The sequence below is a fragment of the Chlorocebus sabaeus genome, chromosome 6, assembly GCF_047675955.1.
Source record: "Chlorocebus sabaeus isolate Y175 chromosome 6, mChlSab1.0.hap1, whole genome shotgun sequence".
NCBI lineage: Eukaryota > Metazoa > Chordata > Mammalia > Primates > Cercopithecidae > Chlorocebus > Chlorocebus sabaeus.
The window spans coordinates 51,574,473-51,588,174 of record NC_132909.1 but is presented as its reverse complement, the minus strand read 5'-3'; the positions used below and the strand labels follow the sequence as shown (position 1 = coordinate 51,588,174).

General features: G+C 50.5%; 1 protein-coding gene across 1 annotated transcript in view; it reads left to right on the top strand.

Annotated features, from left to right (window-relative positions):
* Nucleotides 1-262: 262 nt before the first annotated feature.
* The window catches only part of LDLR (low density lipoprotein receptor), a 43,618-nt gene continuing 30,178 nt past the window's right edge, over nt 263-13,702 (top strand). Inside the window, exons 1-3 of the mRNA XM_073016950.1 lie at nt 263-460; nt 10,972-11,094; nt 13,115-13,237. Coding sequence (XP_072873051.1) covers nt 394-460; nt 10,972-11,094; nt 13,115-13,237 — 313 coding nt within the window. The 5' untranslated portion in view covers nt 263-393. The remainder of the gene's footprint in view (nt 461-10,971; nt 11,095-13,114; nt 13,238-13,702) is intronic.

Sequence of the window (13,702 nt, the reverse complement as noted above, 5' to 3'; positions counted from 1 at the left end):
ATATTAACAGTTAAACGTGGAGACATTTCAGGGGGATCTTTCAGAAGATGCATTTCTAATTTTGGGGGAGAGTCAGCTCTTCACCAGAGACCCGAATACAGCAAATCAAGTCGCCTGCCCTGGCAACACTTTCAAAAGACTGGAGTGGGAATCAGAGCTTCATGGGTTAAAAAGCCGATGTCACATCAGCCGTTTGAAACTCCTCCTTTCGCAGTGAGGTGAAGACATTTGAAAATCACCCCACTGCAAACTCCTCCCCCTGCTAGAAACCTCACGTTGAAATGCTGTAAATGACGTGGGCCCCCGAGTGCAATCGCGGGAAGCCAGAGTTTCCAGCGAGGACACAGCGGGTCCTGATCCGGGTCGGGACACTTTCTGGCAGAGGCTGCGAGCATGGGGCCCTGGGGCTGGAAACTGCGCTGGACCGTCGCCTTCCTCCTCGCCGCGGCGGAGGCTGCAGGTAAGGCTTGCTCCAGGCACCCACGTAGGGCGAGAGGGAATCCCCGGGGGGGCCCCTTGGGAATTTTTTTTTTTTTTTTTTTTTTTGGGTAAAAATAATCACTCTATCCCTGGAAGACTTGTAGGGTAATGGCACGAGGTCCTTCCCAAACGGCTGGAGGGGGCGCTGAGTAGGGCGCGAAGGTTGGGAGGAGTCTGAGGGATTTAAAGGAAACGGGGCAAGGCTCTCCCCCAAATCTCCACCAGGTAAGGGACACCTTCCTCTTCTTTATTTTTGAGACGGAGTCTAGCTATATCGCCCAGGATGGAGTACAGTGGTGCGATCTCTGCTCTCTGCAACCTCCACCTCCCGGATTTAAGCAATTCTCCTGTCTCAGCCCCCCGAGTAGCTGGGATTACAGGTGCCCAACCACCATGCCCGGCTAATTTTTGTACTTTTAGTAGAGACGGGGTTTAACCATTTTGGCCAGGCTGGTCTCGAACTCCTGACCTCAGGTGATCTGCCCGCCTCGGCCTCCCAAAGTGCTGGGATTACAGGCGTCAGCCACGGCGCCCGGCCGGGACCCCCTCTTCTAACTCAGAGCGGGGTGTGGGGACCTCCAGTCCTAAAAGAAGGGATCACTCCCCCCTCCTCCCCGCTTAAGTCTTTCTGGGGGCGAGGGTCGCGCGACTGGAGACCAGATGTCCAGCCTGGAGGTCCCCGCGGGCTCAGGGGTCCCGATCCGCTTTGCGCGACCCCAGGGCGCTACTGCCACCCTAGGTTGGGTGCAGTTCCCGGATTCCGCCGCGTGCTCCGTCCGGGGGCCACCCCCTCCCGCCTCTGCCCCCGCCCCTTTGGCCCGCCTCCCGAATTCCACTGGGCGCAGTCCGAACAGGCCACCCTCGAGCCACTCCCCTCATCCAATGGGAGGCGGTGGAGGTGGAGGCCGGCGTCTGGAGGGCGGGGATTGTGTACTAGCTGGGCGGGGCTGGCGCGGAAGTCTGAGCCGCACCTCGTCCGGGGCTAGGCGGCTGCATGGTAGCCTTGCGTTCCTCCGTGGTTCCTGTCACAAAGGCGGCGACAAGTCCCGGGTCCCCGGAGTCGCCTCTGCGACATACACGAGTCGCCCTCCGTTCGCCCGGGCCCTCCCGGCGAAGGCCCCGGTTTCCGCTGTGCTCTGTGGCGAGACCTCCATCCCCACCTTGTCCTGGGGGCCGCCCCCGCCCCGCCAGCCCCGGTCAAGTTCACATAGGGGCCCCCCGACCACCCTCAAGGCCTCGGTTCCTTCCAAGGCTGAAACATTGTCTCAGAATCTACCTCCTTGGTCTGAAGCCGAGATCTTCCGACCCCGTGGGGTGGCCTCGCCTCTTCAGAGGCTGTGAATGGCTTCGGTTCAGCTGTCCAAATGGCAATTTTTCCTCTGGGTGAAATGGATTAGATTTTAGATTTCCACAGGAGGCTGGTTGGTGCATGATCCTGAGTTAGAGCTTTTTCGGTGGCTTTAAATTAGTTGCAGAGAGAGCGCCTCGCCCTAGACAATAGCTACATGGCCCTTTCCCTCCTGAGAACCAGCCCAACCTAGAAAAGGATTGGGATTGCCTGATGAACAGGATTGCAGGAAACTTTTTTTTTAATTGGCAAGGGGGGTTGGCTTTGACTGGAGGGAGAGCTTTGAACTGCCTTGAAATTCACACTGTAACTAACACACCGGTTTCCTCTGGAAGGCCAGAGAGGGAGGGAGGGAGGGTGCAGTGAAATACGGATGATTATTGTTTTATTTTTATTTATTTATTTATTTTTTAACTTTTTGTAGAGATGAGGTCTCGCTTTGTTACTCAGGCTGGTCTTGAACTCCTGGCCTTAAGCGATCCTCCTATCTCAGCCTCCCAAAATGTAGGGATTACAGGAGTGAATCACCGCGCCCCACCAGGGATGACGATTATTGCAAACATTCTGCCACCCAGTTTTACAAAAGAAAGAGAGGCACTGAGGCCGGGCGCGGTGGCTCAAGCCTGTAATCCCAGCACTTTGGGAGGCCGAGACCATCCTGGTGAACACAGTGAAACCCCGTCTCTACTAAAACTACAAAAAACTAGCCGGGCCAGGTGGCGAGCGCCTATAGTCCCAGCTACTTGGGAGGCTGAGGCAGGAGAATGGCGTGAACCCGGGAGGTGGAGCTTGCAGTGAGCTGAGATCCGGCCACTGCACTCCAGCCTGGGCGACAGAGCTAGACTCCATCTCAAAAAAAAAAAAAAAAGAAAAAGAAAGAAAGAGAGGCACTGGATTAATGTGTATTTCACTCACCAATCAACCTCTTCCTTAAGAGAAAATGTTAAGGGAGTCTTAAGCAAGACCTTGTTCGTTCATCACTTTAGCTGTCTCTATCGCGGGGTGGCTGAGAATGTGATGTTTCTTCTGTTGTTAAGGAGACCACACCCCTGATGTTTCCCTCCAGACTTCTGAGAGCTTGGTGATGTGTGTTTCTAGCACTCCTAGCTGCGCCACCTCACGCTCCAGCTGGCTTCAAGGCATATCCAGGGGGGAGTTTCTTGTCATTTCCTTTACGAAGGGAAGTTTTTGGAATCTGAACACTTAGATCAAAATTAGGCAACAGTGGTGAGCGCAGCTCCAAACATGTCAATGGCTCACCCGAACTTGAGTAAGGGAGTTGTTTGCTTTAGCGAGCCCCAGGGTGATTCCCTTGTCATTTCCGGACATACCTATCTTCCAGGGAACACTGGGAAAAAACAGTGTTTGTCCAGACTGAAAACCTGTAGGGAATTCTCTTCCTCATTCCTGCTCTTATCTGTAGACTTCCTCCCTGATAAGATCCAATTCTAGATGGGTCTGTTGTTGCTTGCTTTGATGGGTGCTTTGATGGACTTTTTTTTTTTTTTTTTTTTTTTTTTGAGGCAGTCTCGCTCTGTCACCCAGGCTGGAGTGCAATGGCTGGATCTCAGCTCACTGCAAGCTCCGCCTGCCGGGTTTACGCCATTCTCCTGCCTCAGCCTCCCGAGTAGCTGGGACTACAGGCGCCTGCCACCTCGCTCAGCTAGGTTTTTGTATTTTTCTAGTAGAGACGGGGTTTCACCGTGTTAACCAGGATGGTCTCGATCTCCTGACCTCATGATCCGCCTGTCTCGGCCTCCCAAAGTGCTGGGATTACAGGCTTGAGCCACCGCACCCGGCTTTTTTTTTTTTTTTTTTTTTTTTTTTTTGATGGGCTTTTTGATGTCCTTTTTGCCTTCCACACTCTGTCCCAACTGTCAAGCAAATAGCCTTTTGTTGCTAAGAGGCTGCAGATGTAACTGACCAGCAGCAAACAGTGACAGGCTCTCTCTCCCGGAAACAAAATCAATCTCTGAGATCACTCTGGGGAAAATACCCACCTCGTTTGGAAAGAAGCGCTGATCAATTGATTTCTTTTCTTTTCTTTTTTGAGTCAGAGTCTCACTCTGTTACCCAGGGTGGAGTGCAATGGCGCAATCTTGGCTCACTGCCAACCCCACCTCCCGGGTTCAAGCAATTCTCCTGCCTCAGCCTCCGGAGTAGCTGGGATTATAGGTGCCTGCCACCATGCCCAGCTAATTTTTGTATCTGTAGTAGAGATGAGGTTTCACCATGTTGGCCAGGCTGGTCTCGAACTCCTGACCTAGTGATCCACCCGCCTCGGCCTCCCAAAGTGCTGGGATTACAGGCATGACCCACCCACCGTGCCGGCTGATCAACTGATTTCTCATTCATTTTCAGCTGGCTGTGTTCCCTCCAGCCAGGGCATTTTTGTTTGTTTGTCTCCCTTTCAAGGAAATTATTCTAGCTGCAATTGTGGATTTCCTCGTACAACTGTTTTCAGTAGCACGAGGAAAGAAAACATCGAAAGCATTTACCACCTCATTTGTGTGCTGGGGCAAAAAAGCAGAAATGTGTATTCTTTCTGTTTCGATAACCTGTTCCTGACTTGTCACTCGTGACTTGAGAGATTGGAAGCTTAGAGGACTAGAATTTATAGAGATTTTTTTTTTTTGAGACGGAGTCTTGCTCTGTCACCCAGGCTGGAGTGCAGTGGCGCGATCTCGGCTCACTGCAACCTCTGCCACCCAGGTTCAAGTGATTCTTCTGCCTCAGCCTCCCGAGTAGCTGGGACTACAGGCGCACGCCACCACACCTGGCTAATTTTTGTATTTTTAGTAGAGACGGGGTTTTACCATATTGGCCAGGCTGGCCTCGAACTCCTGACCTCATGATCCGTCCGCCTCAGCCTCCCAGGGTGCTGGGACTAAAGGCATGAGCCACCGCACCAGGGCTTTTGTGTTTTTGTTTTTGGTTTTTTGAGAGGAGCTCAGTGCTTTTTAGGCATCCTTAGCATGAGAAAAATCTAGGGATCCATGCTCTAGTTTGCTTCCTTTTTTTTTTTTGAAATGGAGTCTCGCTCTGTCACCCAGGCGATCTCAGCTTATTTCAACTTCCGCCTCGGGGGTTCAAGTGATTCTCGTGTCTCAACCTCCTGGGTAGCTGGGATACAGGCACCCGCCCCCATGCCTGGCTAATTTTGTAGTTTTAGTAGAGACAGGGTTTTGCCATGTTGGCCAGGCTGGTCTCGAACTCCTGACCTCGGGTGAGCTGCCCACTTTGGCCTCCCAAAGTGCTGAGATTATAGGCATGAGCCACCACACCTGGCCTAATTCGCTTTTCCTGAAATTCAAATGGTCTAATATGAAAAATGCCAACCTTGCTTGAAAGAATAAGAAAGAGATGTGGTTTCATTGGGCTGGTCGTGTTTGGAACAGGACTGGCTTTGTCCCCTTGCTTGGGAAGGGGCAGCATCTGTGAGGACACCTCCCTGACGTGCTCTCACTCAGTACTATTCTGTTCCTGAGCCTTGTCCCCACTAGCTGGGCCAAGGGAGCTCGTTTTGCAGGCAACTGCTGTCTAGCTGCGCCTGTTGCAGTAAAATCCCCCGTTATTTTTCAAAGGAAGGGTCTTTTTTTTTTTTTTTTTTTTTTGAGACGGAGTCTCGGCTCTGTGCCCCAGGCTGGAGTGCAGTGGCGCTCTCTCGGCTCACTGCAAGCTCCGCCTCCCGGGTTCCCGCCATTCTCCTGCCTCAGCCTCCCGAGTAGCTGGGACTACAGGCGCCCGCCACCGCACCCGGCTAGTTTTTTGTATTTTTTAGTAGAGATGGGGTTTCACCGTGTTAGTCAGGATGGTCTCGATCTCCTGACCTCGTGATCCGCCCGTCTCGGCCTCCCAAAGTACTGGGATTACAGGCTTGAGCCACCACGCCCGGCCCAAAGGAAGGGTCTTGTCCTGTCACCCAGGCTGAAGTGTGCAGTCATAGCTCACTGCAGCCTCCAGCTTCTGCACTCAACTGATCCTCCTCTCTCAGCCTCCTGAGTAGCTGGGACTACAGGCATGTGTCACCACTCCCAGCTAAGTTTGTTTATTTATTTGTTCATTTATTGAGACAGAGTTTTGCTCTTGTTGTCCAGGCTGGAGTGCAATGGCGCGATCTCGGCTCACCGCAACCTCTGCCTCCCATTTCAAGCGATTCTCCTGCCTCAGCCACCGGAGTAGCTGGGATTACAGGCATGCACCACCACGCCTGGCTAATTTTGTATTTTTAGTAGAGACGGGGTTTCTCCATATTGGTTCAGGCTGTTCTAGAACTCCCAGCCTCAGGTGATCCACCTACCTCGGCCTCCCAAAGTGCTGGGATTATAGGCGTGAGCCACCACACCAGGCCACTCCCAGCTAAGTTTAAATTATTTTTGTTTGTTTGTTTGTTTTTATTTTTTGAGACAGGGTCTCCTGCCCAGGTTGGAGTGCAGATCACTGCAGCCTCCACCTCCCAAGCCTAAGCCATCCTCCCCACTCAGCCTCCCAAGTATCTGGGATTACAGGTGTGTGCCACCATGCCTGGCTAGGTTTTGTATTTTTTGTAGAGATGAGAGTCTCACTATGTTGCCCAGGCTGGTCTCAAACTCCTGGGCTCAAGCAATCCTCCCTCCTCAGTCTCCCTAAGTGCTGGGGAAATCCACTTTTGAAACACTGTCTGGAGAGGTGCCCAGGTGTTAGATCACAGAAATAGGTCATCGTGGGGTCCTCTCATGGGTGCAGTCTTGAGCCACCTGTGGCCAGCAAATATTTGGAGAATAATAGTCAGGGGAGAGCTTGAGGTTCAGGAAAAGATTTTGTTTTTCCTCAGGGCAAGTTTTTTATTGTTCTTTATCCCTCCTTAAAGGACCTTCAGGTGTTACTGACATTCCCAGTCTACCCAGTGGCACATTTAGTTTGTAAGCTGGACCCTTACACAGAGGTAGGGAGGTGAGAGCATTGGATTAGTGGTCACCTAGTGGGGTGATCAGAGACTCCTCCCTTAAGATCTTTATCGCCAATGCCTCTGGCGCAACTTTCCTTTTTATTTATCGCAAGCCTCTTGGAATCTCAAACCTCCTGGAATCTCAATTGCTTTTTGCCCACCCGGTGTGTCAGCACAAGAAATGAGTCATTTCCTCCTTTAAGCACAATCGAAATTGAGCTGTGAGTCAGTGGGGTGTGTACAGTATTGTCAAAGCACCTCCAATGAGACATTCCACACAGATCTGTAGTTGGGCAAGATAATTATCAGTTTGTGACCACAACAGATTCCAAAGCTCAACTCATTTTCTTCTCTCTTCCTTCCCTTTTTTCTTTTCTTTTTTTTTTTTTTTTTTTTGACAGAGTCTCACTCTATTGCCCAGGCTGGAGTGCAGTGGCACAATCTGGGCTCACTGCAGCCTCTGCCTCCTGGGTTCAAATGATTCTCGTGTTTCAGCCTCCCGAGTAGCTGGGATTACAGGCATGTGCCACCATGCCTGGCTAATTTTTGTATTTTTAGTGGAGATGGAGGTTTCACCATGTTGGCCAGGCTGGTCTCGAACTCCTGAACTTAGGTGATCTGCCCACTTCGGCCTCCCAAAGTGCTGAGATCACAAACGTGAGTCACCACACCCAGCCTGTTCTGTTCTTTAATTCTCAAAACACCGTCTAGGAAGTAGAGATTGCCATTCTCCCCCATTTTACAGATCAGGAAACTGAGTCCCAGAAGAATTAAGTCAGGTACCCAAGTCGTTCTAGTTAAATGACCTGGAAAGTCACTGAAGCCCAGGATTGTCTATCTAACCCCCTTACTACTCTGACTTTCAGGGAGTCTACATGAATGTGCTGGGTCAACTATCAAAGTTGAAATGGATAAAGGGGGCTGGATGCAGTGGCTCATGCCTGTAATCCTAGCACTTTGGGAGGCCAAAATGGGTGGGTGGGTCGCCTGAGCCCAGGAGTGTGAGACCAGCCTGGGCAACATAGTGAGACCCCTGTCTCTGCAAAAAATAAAAACAAAACGTTAGCTGAGTGTGATGGTGCACCCGTCTAGTTGCAGCTGCTCAGTTAGGCTGAGGCAGGAGGATCGTGTGAACCTGGGAGGTCGAGGCTGCCGTGAGCCTCAGTCATGCCACTGCACTCCAACCTGGGTGACAGACTGAGACCCTGTGGCCAAAAGAGAAAGAAAAAAGACATAGATACCCCTTTTAAAGTTAGGTTGTATGTGAATTACCTACAGCTCAGTTTTAACCGTGCTTAAAGGAGGAAATGACTCATTTCTTGCTACACGTCAAATTAGCCCAAAACATAGTGGCTTAAAACAACACATTCATGATTTCTCAGTTTTTGTGTGTCAGGAATTTGGAAGCAGCACAGCTAGATGGTTCCAGCTCAGGGTCTCTCATGAAGTTGCAATCAAAATATTGGCAGGAGAGGAAAACATATTTTCAGAAGCTGCAGGCATAGGAAGGCTTGGCTGGGGTTGAAGGATCCACTTCCACGACAGGGCACACAGTGGCTCTTGGCTGGAGGCCTCAGTTCCCTGTTGCATGGAGCTCTCCCTCCAGCTGCTTGAGTGGACTCATGACATGCAGCTGGCCTCCCCTGGAGTAAGTCGATCCAACAATGAGCATGGCCATGAACTAGGCTCAGAAGCCACTCGCTGTCACCTCTACATTTTCCTATCAGAAGTCTAGTGCCACACCAGGGGACAGGAATTAGGCTCTGCCTGCTGAAAGGATTATCATAGAAGATGCAGTCATATATTCTTTTTTTTTTTTTTTTGAGACGGAGTCTCGCTGAGTCGCCCAGGTTGGAGTACAATGGCAGGATCTTGGCTTACTGCAAGCTCCGCCTCCCGGATTCACGTCGTTCTCCTGCCTCAGCCTCCCGAGTAGCTGGGACTACAGGCACCCACCACCACGGCCGGCTAATTTCTTGTATTTTTAGTAGAGACGGGGTTTCACCATGGTCTCCATCTCCTGACCTCATGATCTGCCCGCCTCGGCCTCCCAAAGTGCTGAGGATTACAGGCGTGAGCCACCGCGCCTGGCCTATTCTTTTTTTTTTAATTATTTTTTTTATTTTGTAGAGATGGGGTCTTGGTATGTTGCCCAGGCCAGTCTAGAACTCCGGGGCTCAAACAATCCTATCTCTGCCTCCCAAAGTGTTGGGATTACAGGCGTGAGCTACTGCACCTGGCAATGTGGTCATAGTTTCTTTCTTTTTTTTTTTTTTTTGGAGACAGAGTCTCTGTCGCCCAGGCTGGAGTATAGAGGCGTGATCTCGGTTCACTGCAACATCCACCTCCCGGGTTCAAGCGATTCTCCTGCCTAAGCCTCCTGAGCAGCTACAGGCGCCCACCAGCACACCCAGCTAATTTTTTTAGTAGAGACGGGGTTTCACTGATCTCCGATCTCCTGATCTGGTGACCCCCCTGCCTCAGCCTCCCAAAGTGCTGGCTGGGATTACAGGTATGAGCCACTGTGCCTGGCCTTTCCTTTTTTTTTTTTTTTTTTTTTTTTTTTTGAGACAGAATCTCGCTCTGTTGCCAACCTGGAGAGCAGTGGTGTAATCTCGGCTCACTACAACCTCCACCTCCTGCATTCAAGCGATTCTCCTGCCTCAGCCTCCCGAGTAGCTGGGACTACAGGCCTGCGCCACCACCCCTGGCTAATTTTTTGTATTTTTAGTAGAGATGGGGTTTCACCATGTTGGCTAGGATGGTCTCGATCTCCCGACCTGGTGATCCACCCACCTCGGCCTCCCAAAGATTCCACCATCAATCAAAAGTTATCGATGTACATATGTAGTAGTTAGGCACGGTGGCGTGGGCCTGTAATCCCAGCTACTTGGAAGGGTTAAGGCAGGAGAATCTCTTGAACCTGGGAGGCAGAGGTTACAGTGAGTCAAGATTACACCACTGCACTCCAGTCTGGGCAACAGAACAAGACTCTGTCTCAAAAAAAAAAAAAAACAAAAAAACCCTTGTATGTGATTTTCCTGGAGAGCATCTGTTACACCTTCACAAAGATAAAAGGCAGACTTGGCCGGCCGTGGTGGCTCACACCTGTAATCCTAGCACTGAGAGACTGAGGCAGGTGGATCACTTGAGGTCAGGAATTCGAGACCAGCCTGGGCAACATGGTGAAACCCTGTCTCTACAAAAAATACAAAAATTAGCTGGGTGTGGTGGCTGGCACGCGCCTGTATTCCCAGCTGCTTGGGAAGCTAAGGCAGGAGAATCACTTGAACCCAGAGGCAGAGGTTTGCAGTGATTTGAGATCGCACCATTGCACTTGACAGAGCGAGACTCTGTGTCAAAAAGAAAATAAAATTTTTTTAAAAAAGGCAGATTTTTTTTTTCTTCTTGGTCTTATTACCTCATTATAGTAATAATAAGTGCATAGTGCATGCTGAGATAAGCAATCATAATTTGTTATTGCAGCCGGGCACGGTGGCTCCCACCTATAATCCCAGCACTTTGGTCAGGAGTTCAAGGCCAGCCTGGCCAATATAGTGTACTGGGCAGTACAGGTTTTTTTTTGAGATGGAGTTTTGCTCTTGTTGCCCAGGCTGGAGTGCAATGGTGCCATCTCAGCTCACCACAACCTTTGCTTCCCGGGTTCAAGTGATTCTCCCGCCTCAGCCTCCTGAGTAGCTGGGATTACAGGCATGTGCCACCACACCCAGCTAATTTTGTATTTTTAGTAGAGATGTGGTTTCAGCATATTGGCGACGCTGGTCTCAAACTCCTAACCTCAGGTGATCTGCCCACCTTGGCCTCCCAAAATGTTGGGATTACAGGCGTGAGCCACCACGCCCAGCTGCAGTACAGGTTTTTAATATGCGAAATACTCTTCCTTTCTTTATGAATGTGCATGGAAATTCTAATTTGGAATCAACAAAATATGGAGCCCATATTTTGGAATCAACAACATCAGCCTTTGTTGACAAGTATCTGTCTCTCTTGGGTGCCTTCCTTGTGTCCTCCACTATATTCTGGGGTTCATAAAATTTCAGTTGTTGTGGTTGCTTAATTTCCTGGGAATCAGACTGTTCCTAATTGGATGATATTTCTGGTTAATTCTATAGTTGGCAGGAAACAGGCACAGGAAACGTAGTCAGTTTCTGATTCTGGCGTTGAGTAGACCCTTTTTCCTTTTCCTCTCTCTCAGTGGGCGACAGATGTGAAAGAAACGAGTTCCAGTGTGAAGACGGGAAATGCATCTCCTACAAGTGGGTCTGCGATGGCACCGCTGAGTGCCAGGATGGCTCTGATGAGTCCCAAGAGACGTGCTGTGAGTCCCCTTTGGGCATGATGCACTTTTTTTTTTTTTTATAATAGAGACAGGGTTTTGCCATGTTGGCCAGACTGGTCTTGAATTTCTGGTCTCAAGTGATCCTCTGGCCTCGGCCTCCCAAAGTGCTGGGATTACAGGCACCACGCCTGGCCTGTGACACAATTCTTAACCCCTTTTTGATGATGGCGGCTGGAAAAGTGGGCAGGGGATTTTGATGTATCCAATCATTAATTAGGAGGTGGGGAGAGAATGAATTATTGGAGTTTTCCTTAAAGCCATTAAATGGCTTTTTTTCCATTGATGTGAATTTCACATAACATGAAATTAACCAGCTCAGTGGCATTAATGCATTTGCAATGCTGTGCTGTGTGGCCACCACCTCTGTCTCAGTCCAAAACTTTGCATAACCTAATGTCTTTTTCTTTTTTTTTTAAGAGATGGAGTCTAATTCTGTTGCCCAGGCTGGAGTCCAGTGGCACAGTCATACCTCACTGCAGCCTTGACCTCTTGGGCTCAAGCGATTCTCTTGCCTCGACCTCCCAAAGTATTGGGATTACAGGCGTGAGCCACTGCACTCAGCCTAATGTCCAATTTTTTTTTTTTTTTTTGAGACGGAGTCTTGCTCTGTAGCCCGGACTGGAGTGCAGTGGCCGGATCTCAGCTCACTGCAAGCTCCGCCTCCCGGGTTTACACCATTCTCCTGCCTCAGCCTCCGGAGTAGCTGGGACTACAGGCGCCCGCCACCTCGCCCGGCTAGTTTTTTGTATTTTTAGTAGAGACGGGGTTTCACCGTGTTAGCCAGGATGGTCTCGATCTCCTGACCTCGTGATCCACCCGTCTCGGCCTCCCAAAGTGCTGGGATTACAGGCTTGAGCCACCGCGCCCGGCCGAATGTCCAATTTTTAACAAGCTCCATTAAATGCCCTCTGTTTTGTCCCATAAAGGGGTAGGCTTGGCCAGGCACAATGACTTGTGTCTGTAGTCCCAGCTACTTGGGAGGCTGAGGCAGAAAGGCAAAAAGATTCCTTTATAAAGCCCAGGAGTTTGAGGGCCACCTGGGTGACATAGCTAGACCCCATCTCTAAAAAATAAATAATAAATAAATATTTGTTGGTTTTTTTTTTTTTTTGAGACGGAGTCTTAGTCTTGCTGTGTTGCCCAGGCTGGAGTGCAGTGGTGCGATCTTGGCTCACTGCAAGCTCTGCCTCCTGAGTTCATGCCATTCTCCTGCCTCAGCCTCCCAAGTAGCTGGGACTACAGGCGCCTGCTACCACGCCCAGTTAATTTTTTGTGTTTTTAGTAGAGACAGGGTTTCACCGTGTTAGCCAGTATGGTCTCAATCTCCTGACCTCATGATCCACCTGCTTTGGCCTCCCAAAGTGCTGGGGTTACAGGCGTGAGCCACCGCGCCCGGCCCATATGTATTTTTTTTTTAAATAAATGGGAGGCCAGACATGGTGGCTCATGCCTAGAATCCCAGCACTTTGGGAGGCTGAGGTGGGTGGATCATTTGAGGCCATGAGTTTGAGACCAGCCTGGCCAACATGATGAAACTTCATCTCTACTTTAAAAAAAAAAAGTGGGATTGGCATTCTCTTCAAAGTTCTGGGGTTTTCCTTTGCAAAGAGAGAATTGGCGAGGCCAGTAGGTGTTTTTTTTTTTTTTTTTTTTTTTTTCCTGTGTCTTGTGACGGAGTCTCACTCTGCCACTCAGGCTGGAGTGCAGTGGTAGGATCTCGGCTCACTGCAACCTCCACCTCCCAGGTTCAAGTGATTCTCCTGCCTCAGCCTTCTGAGTAGCTGGGACTACAGGCACCCACCACCACACCCATCTAATTTTTGTATTTTTAGTCGAGACGGGGTTTCACCATGTTGACCAGGCTGGTCTTGAACCCCTGACCTCAGGTGATCTACCCGCCTTGGCCTCCCAAAATGCTGGGATTACAGGCGTGAGCCACCGTGCTCAGCCTTAGTGGGTCTTTGCTTTGAGTGACAGTTCAATCCTGTCTCTTCTATAGTGTCTGTCACCTGCAAATCCGGGGACTTCAGCTGTGGGGGCCGTGTCAACCGCTGCATTCCTCAGTTCTGGAGGTGTGATGGCGAAGTGGATTGTGAGAACGGATCAGACGAGCAAGACTGTCGTAAGTGTGGCCCTGCCTTTACTATTGAGCGCATCTGGGTCCTGGGGAGTGGTCTGACTTTGTCTCTATAGGGTCCTGCTCAAGCTGCAAGGCAGCTGCCCTGAACTGGGCTCCATCTCTTGGGGGCTCATACCAAGCCTCTTCTGCCCCTCAAATCCCTCCCTGACCAGGAGGCATTACAGACCAGGGATAGTGCCACCTCTTCGGTTTGTCACGCACAGTCAGGGACGCTGTCCCTGCCGAGGGCTGGCCACCTGGCACACACACTGGCAAGCCACTGTGATCCCCAGTGGCCGCGATCCCCGTGATCCCGTGATCCCCACCCTGTGAGGCTGAACACATAGTGACACTTGCTAGCCACGCCTCAATGACCCAGGTAACGTGAAGGGGAAAAAGTTAGAAAGTTCTGCCAAGGAGGAAGGCCAAGAATCCCAAAGGGAAATGGGCTTTGAAGCTGGGCATTTT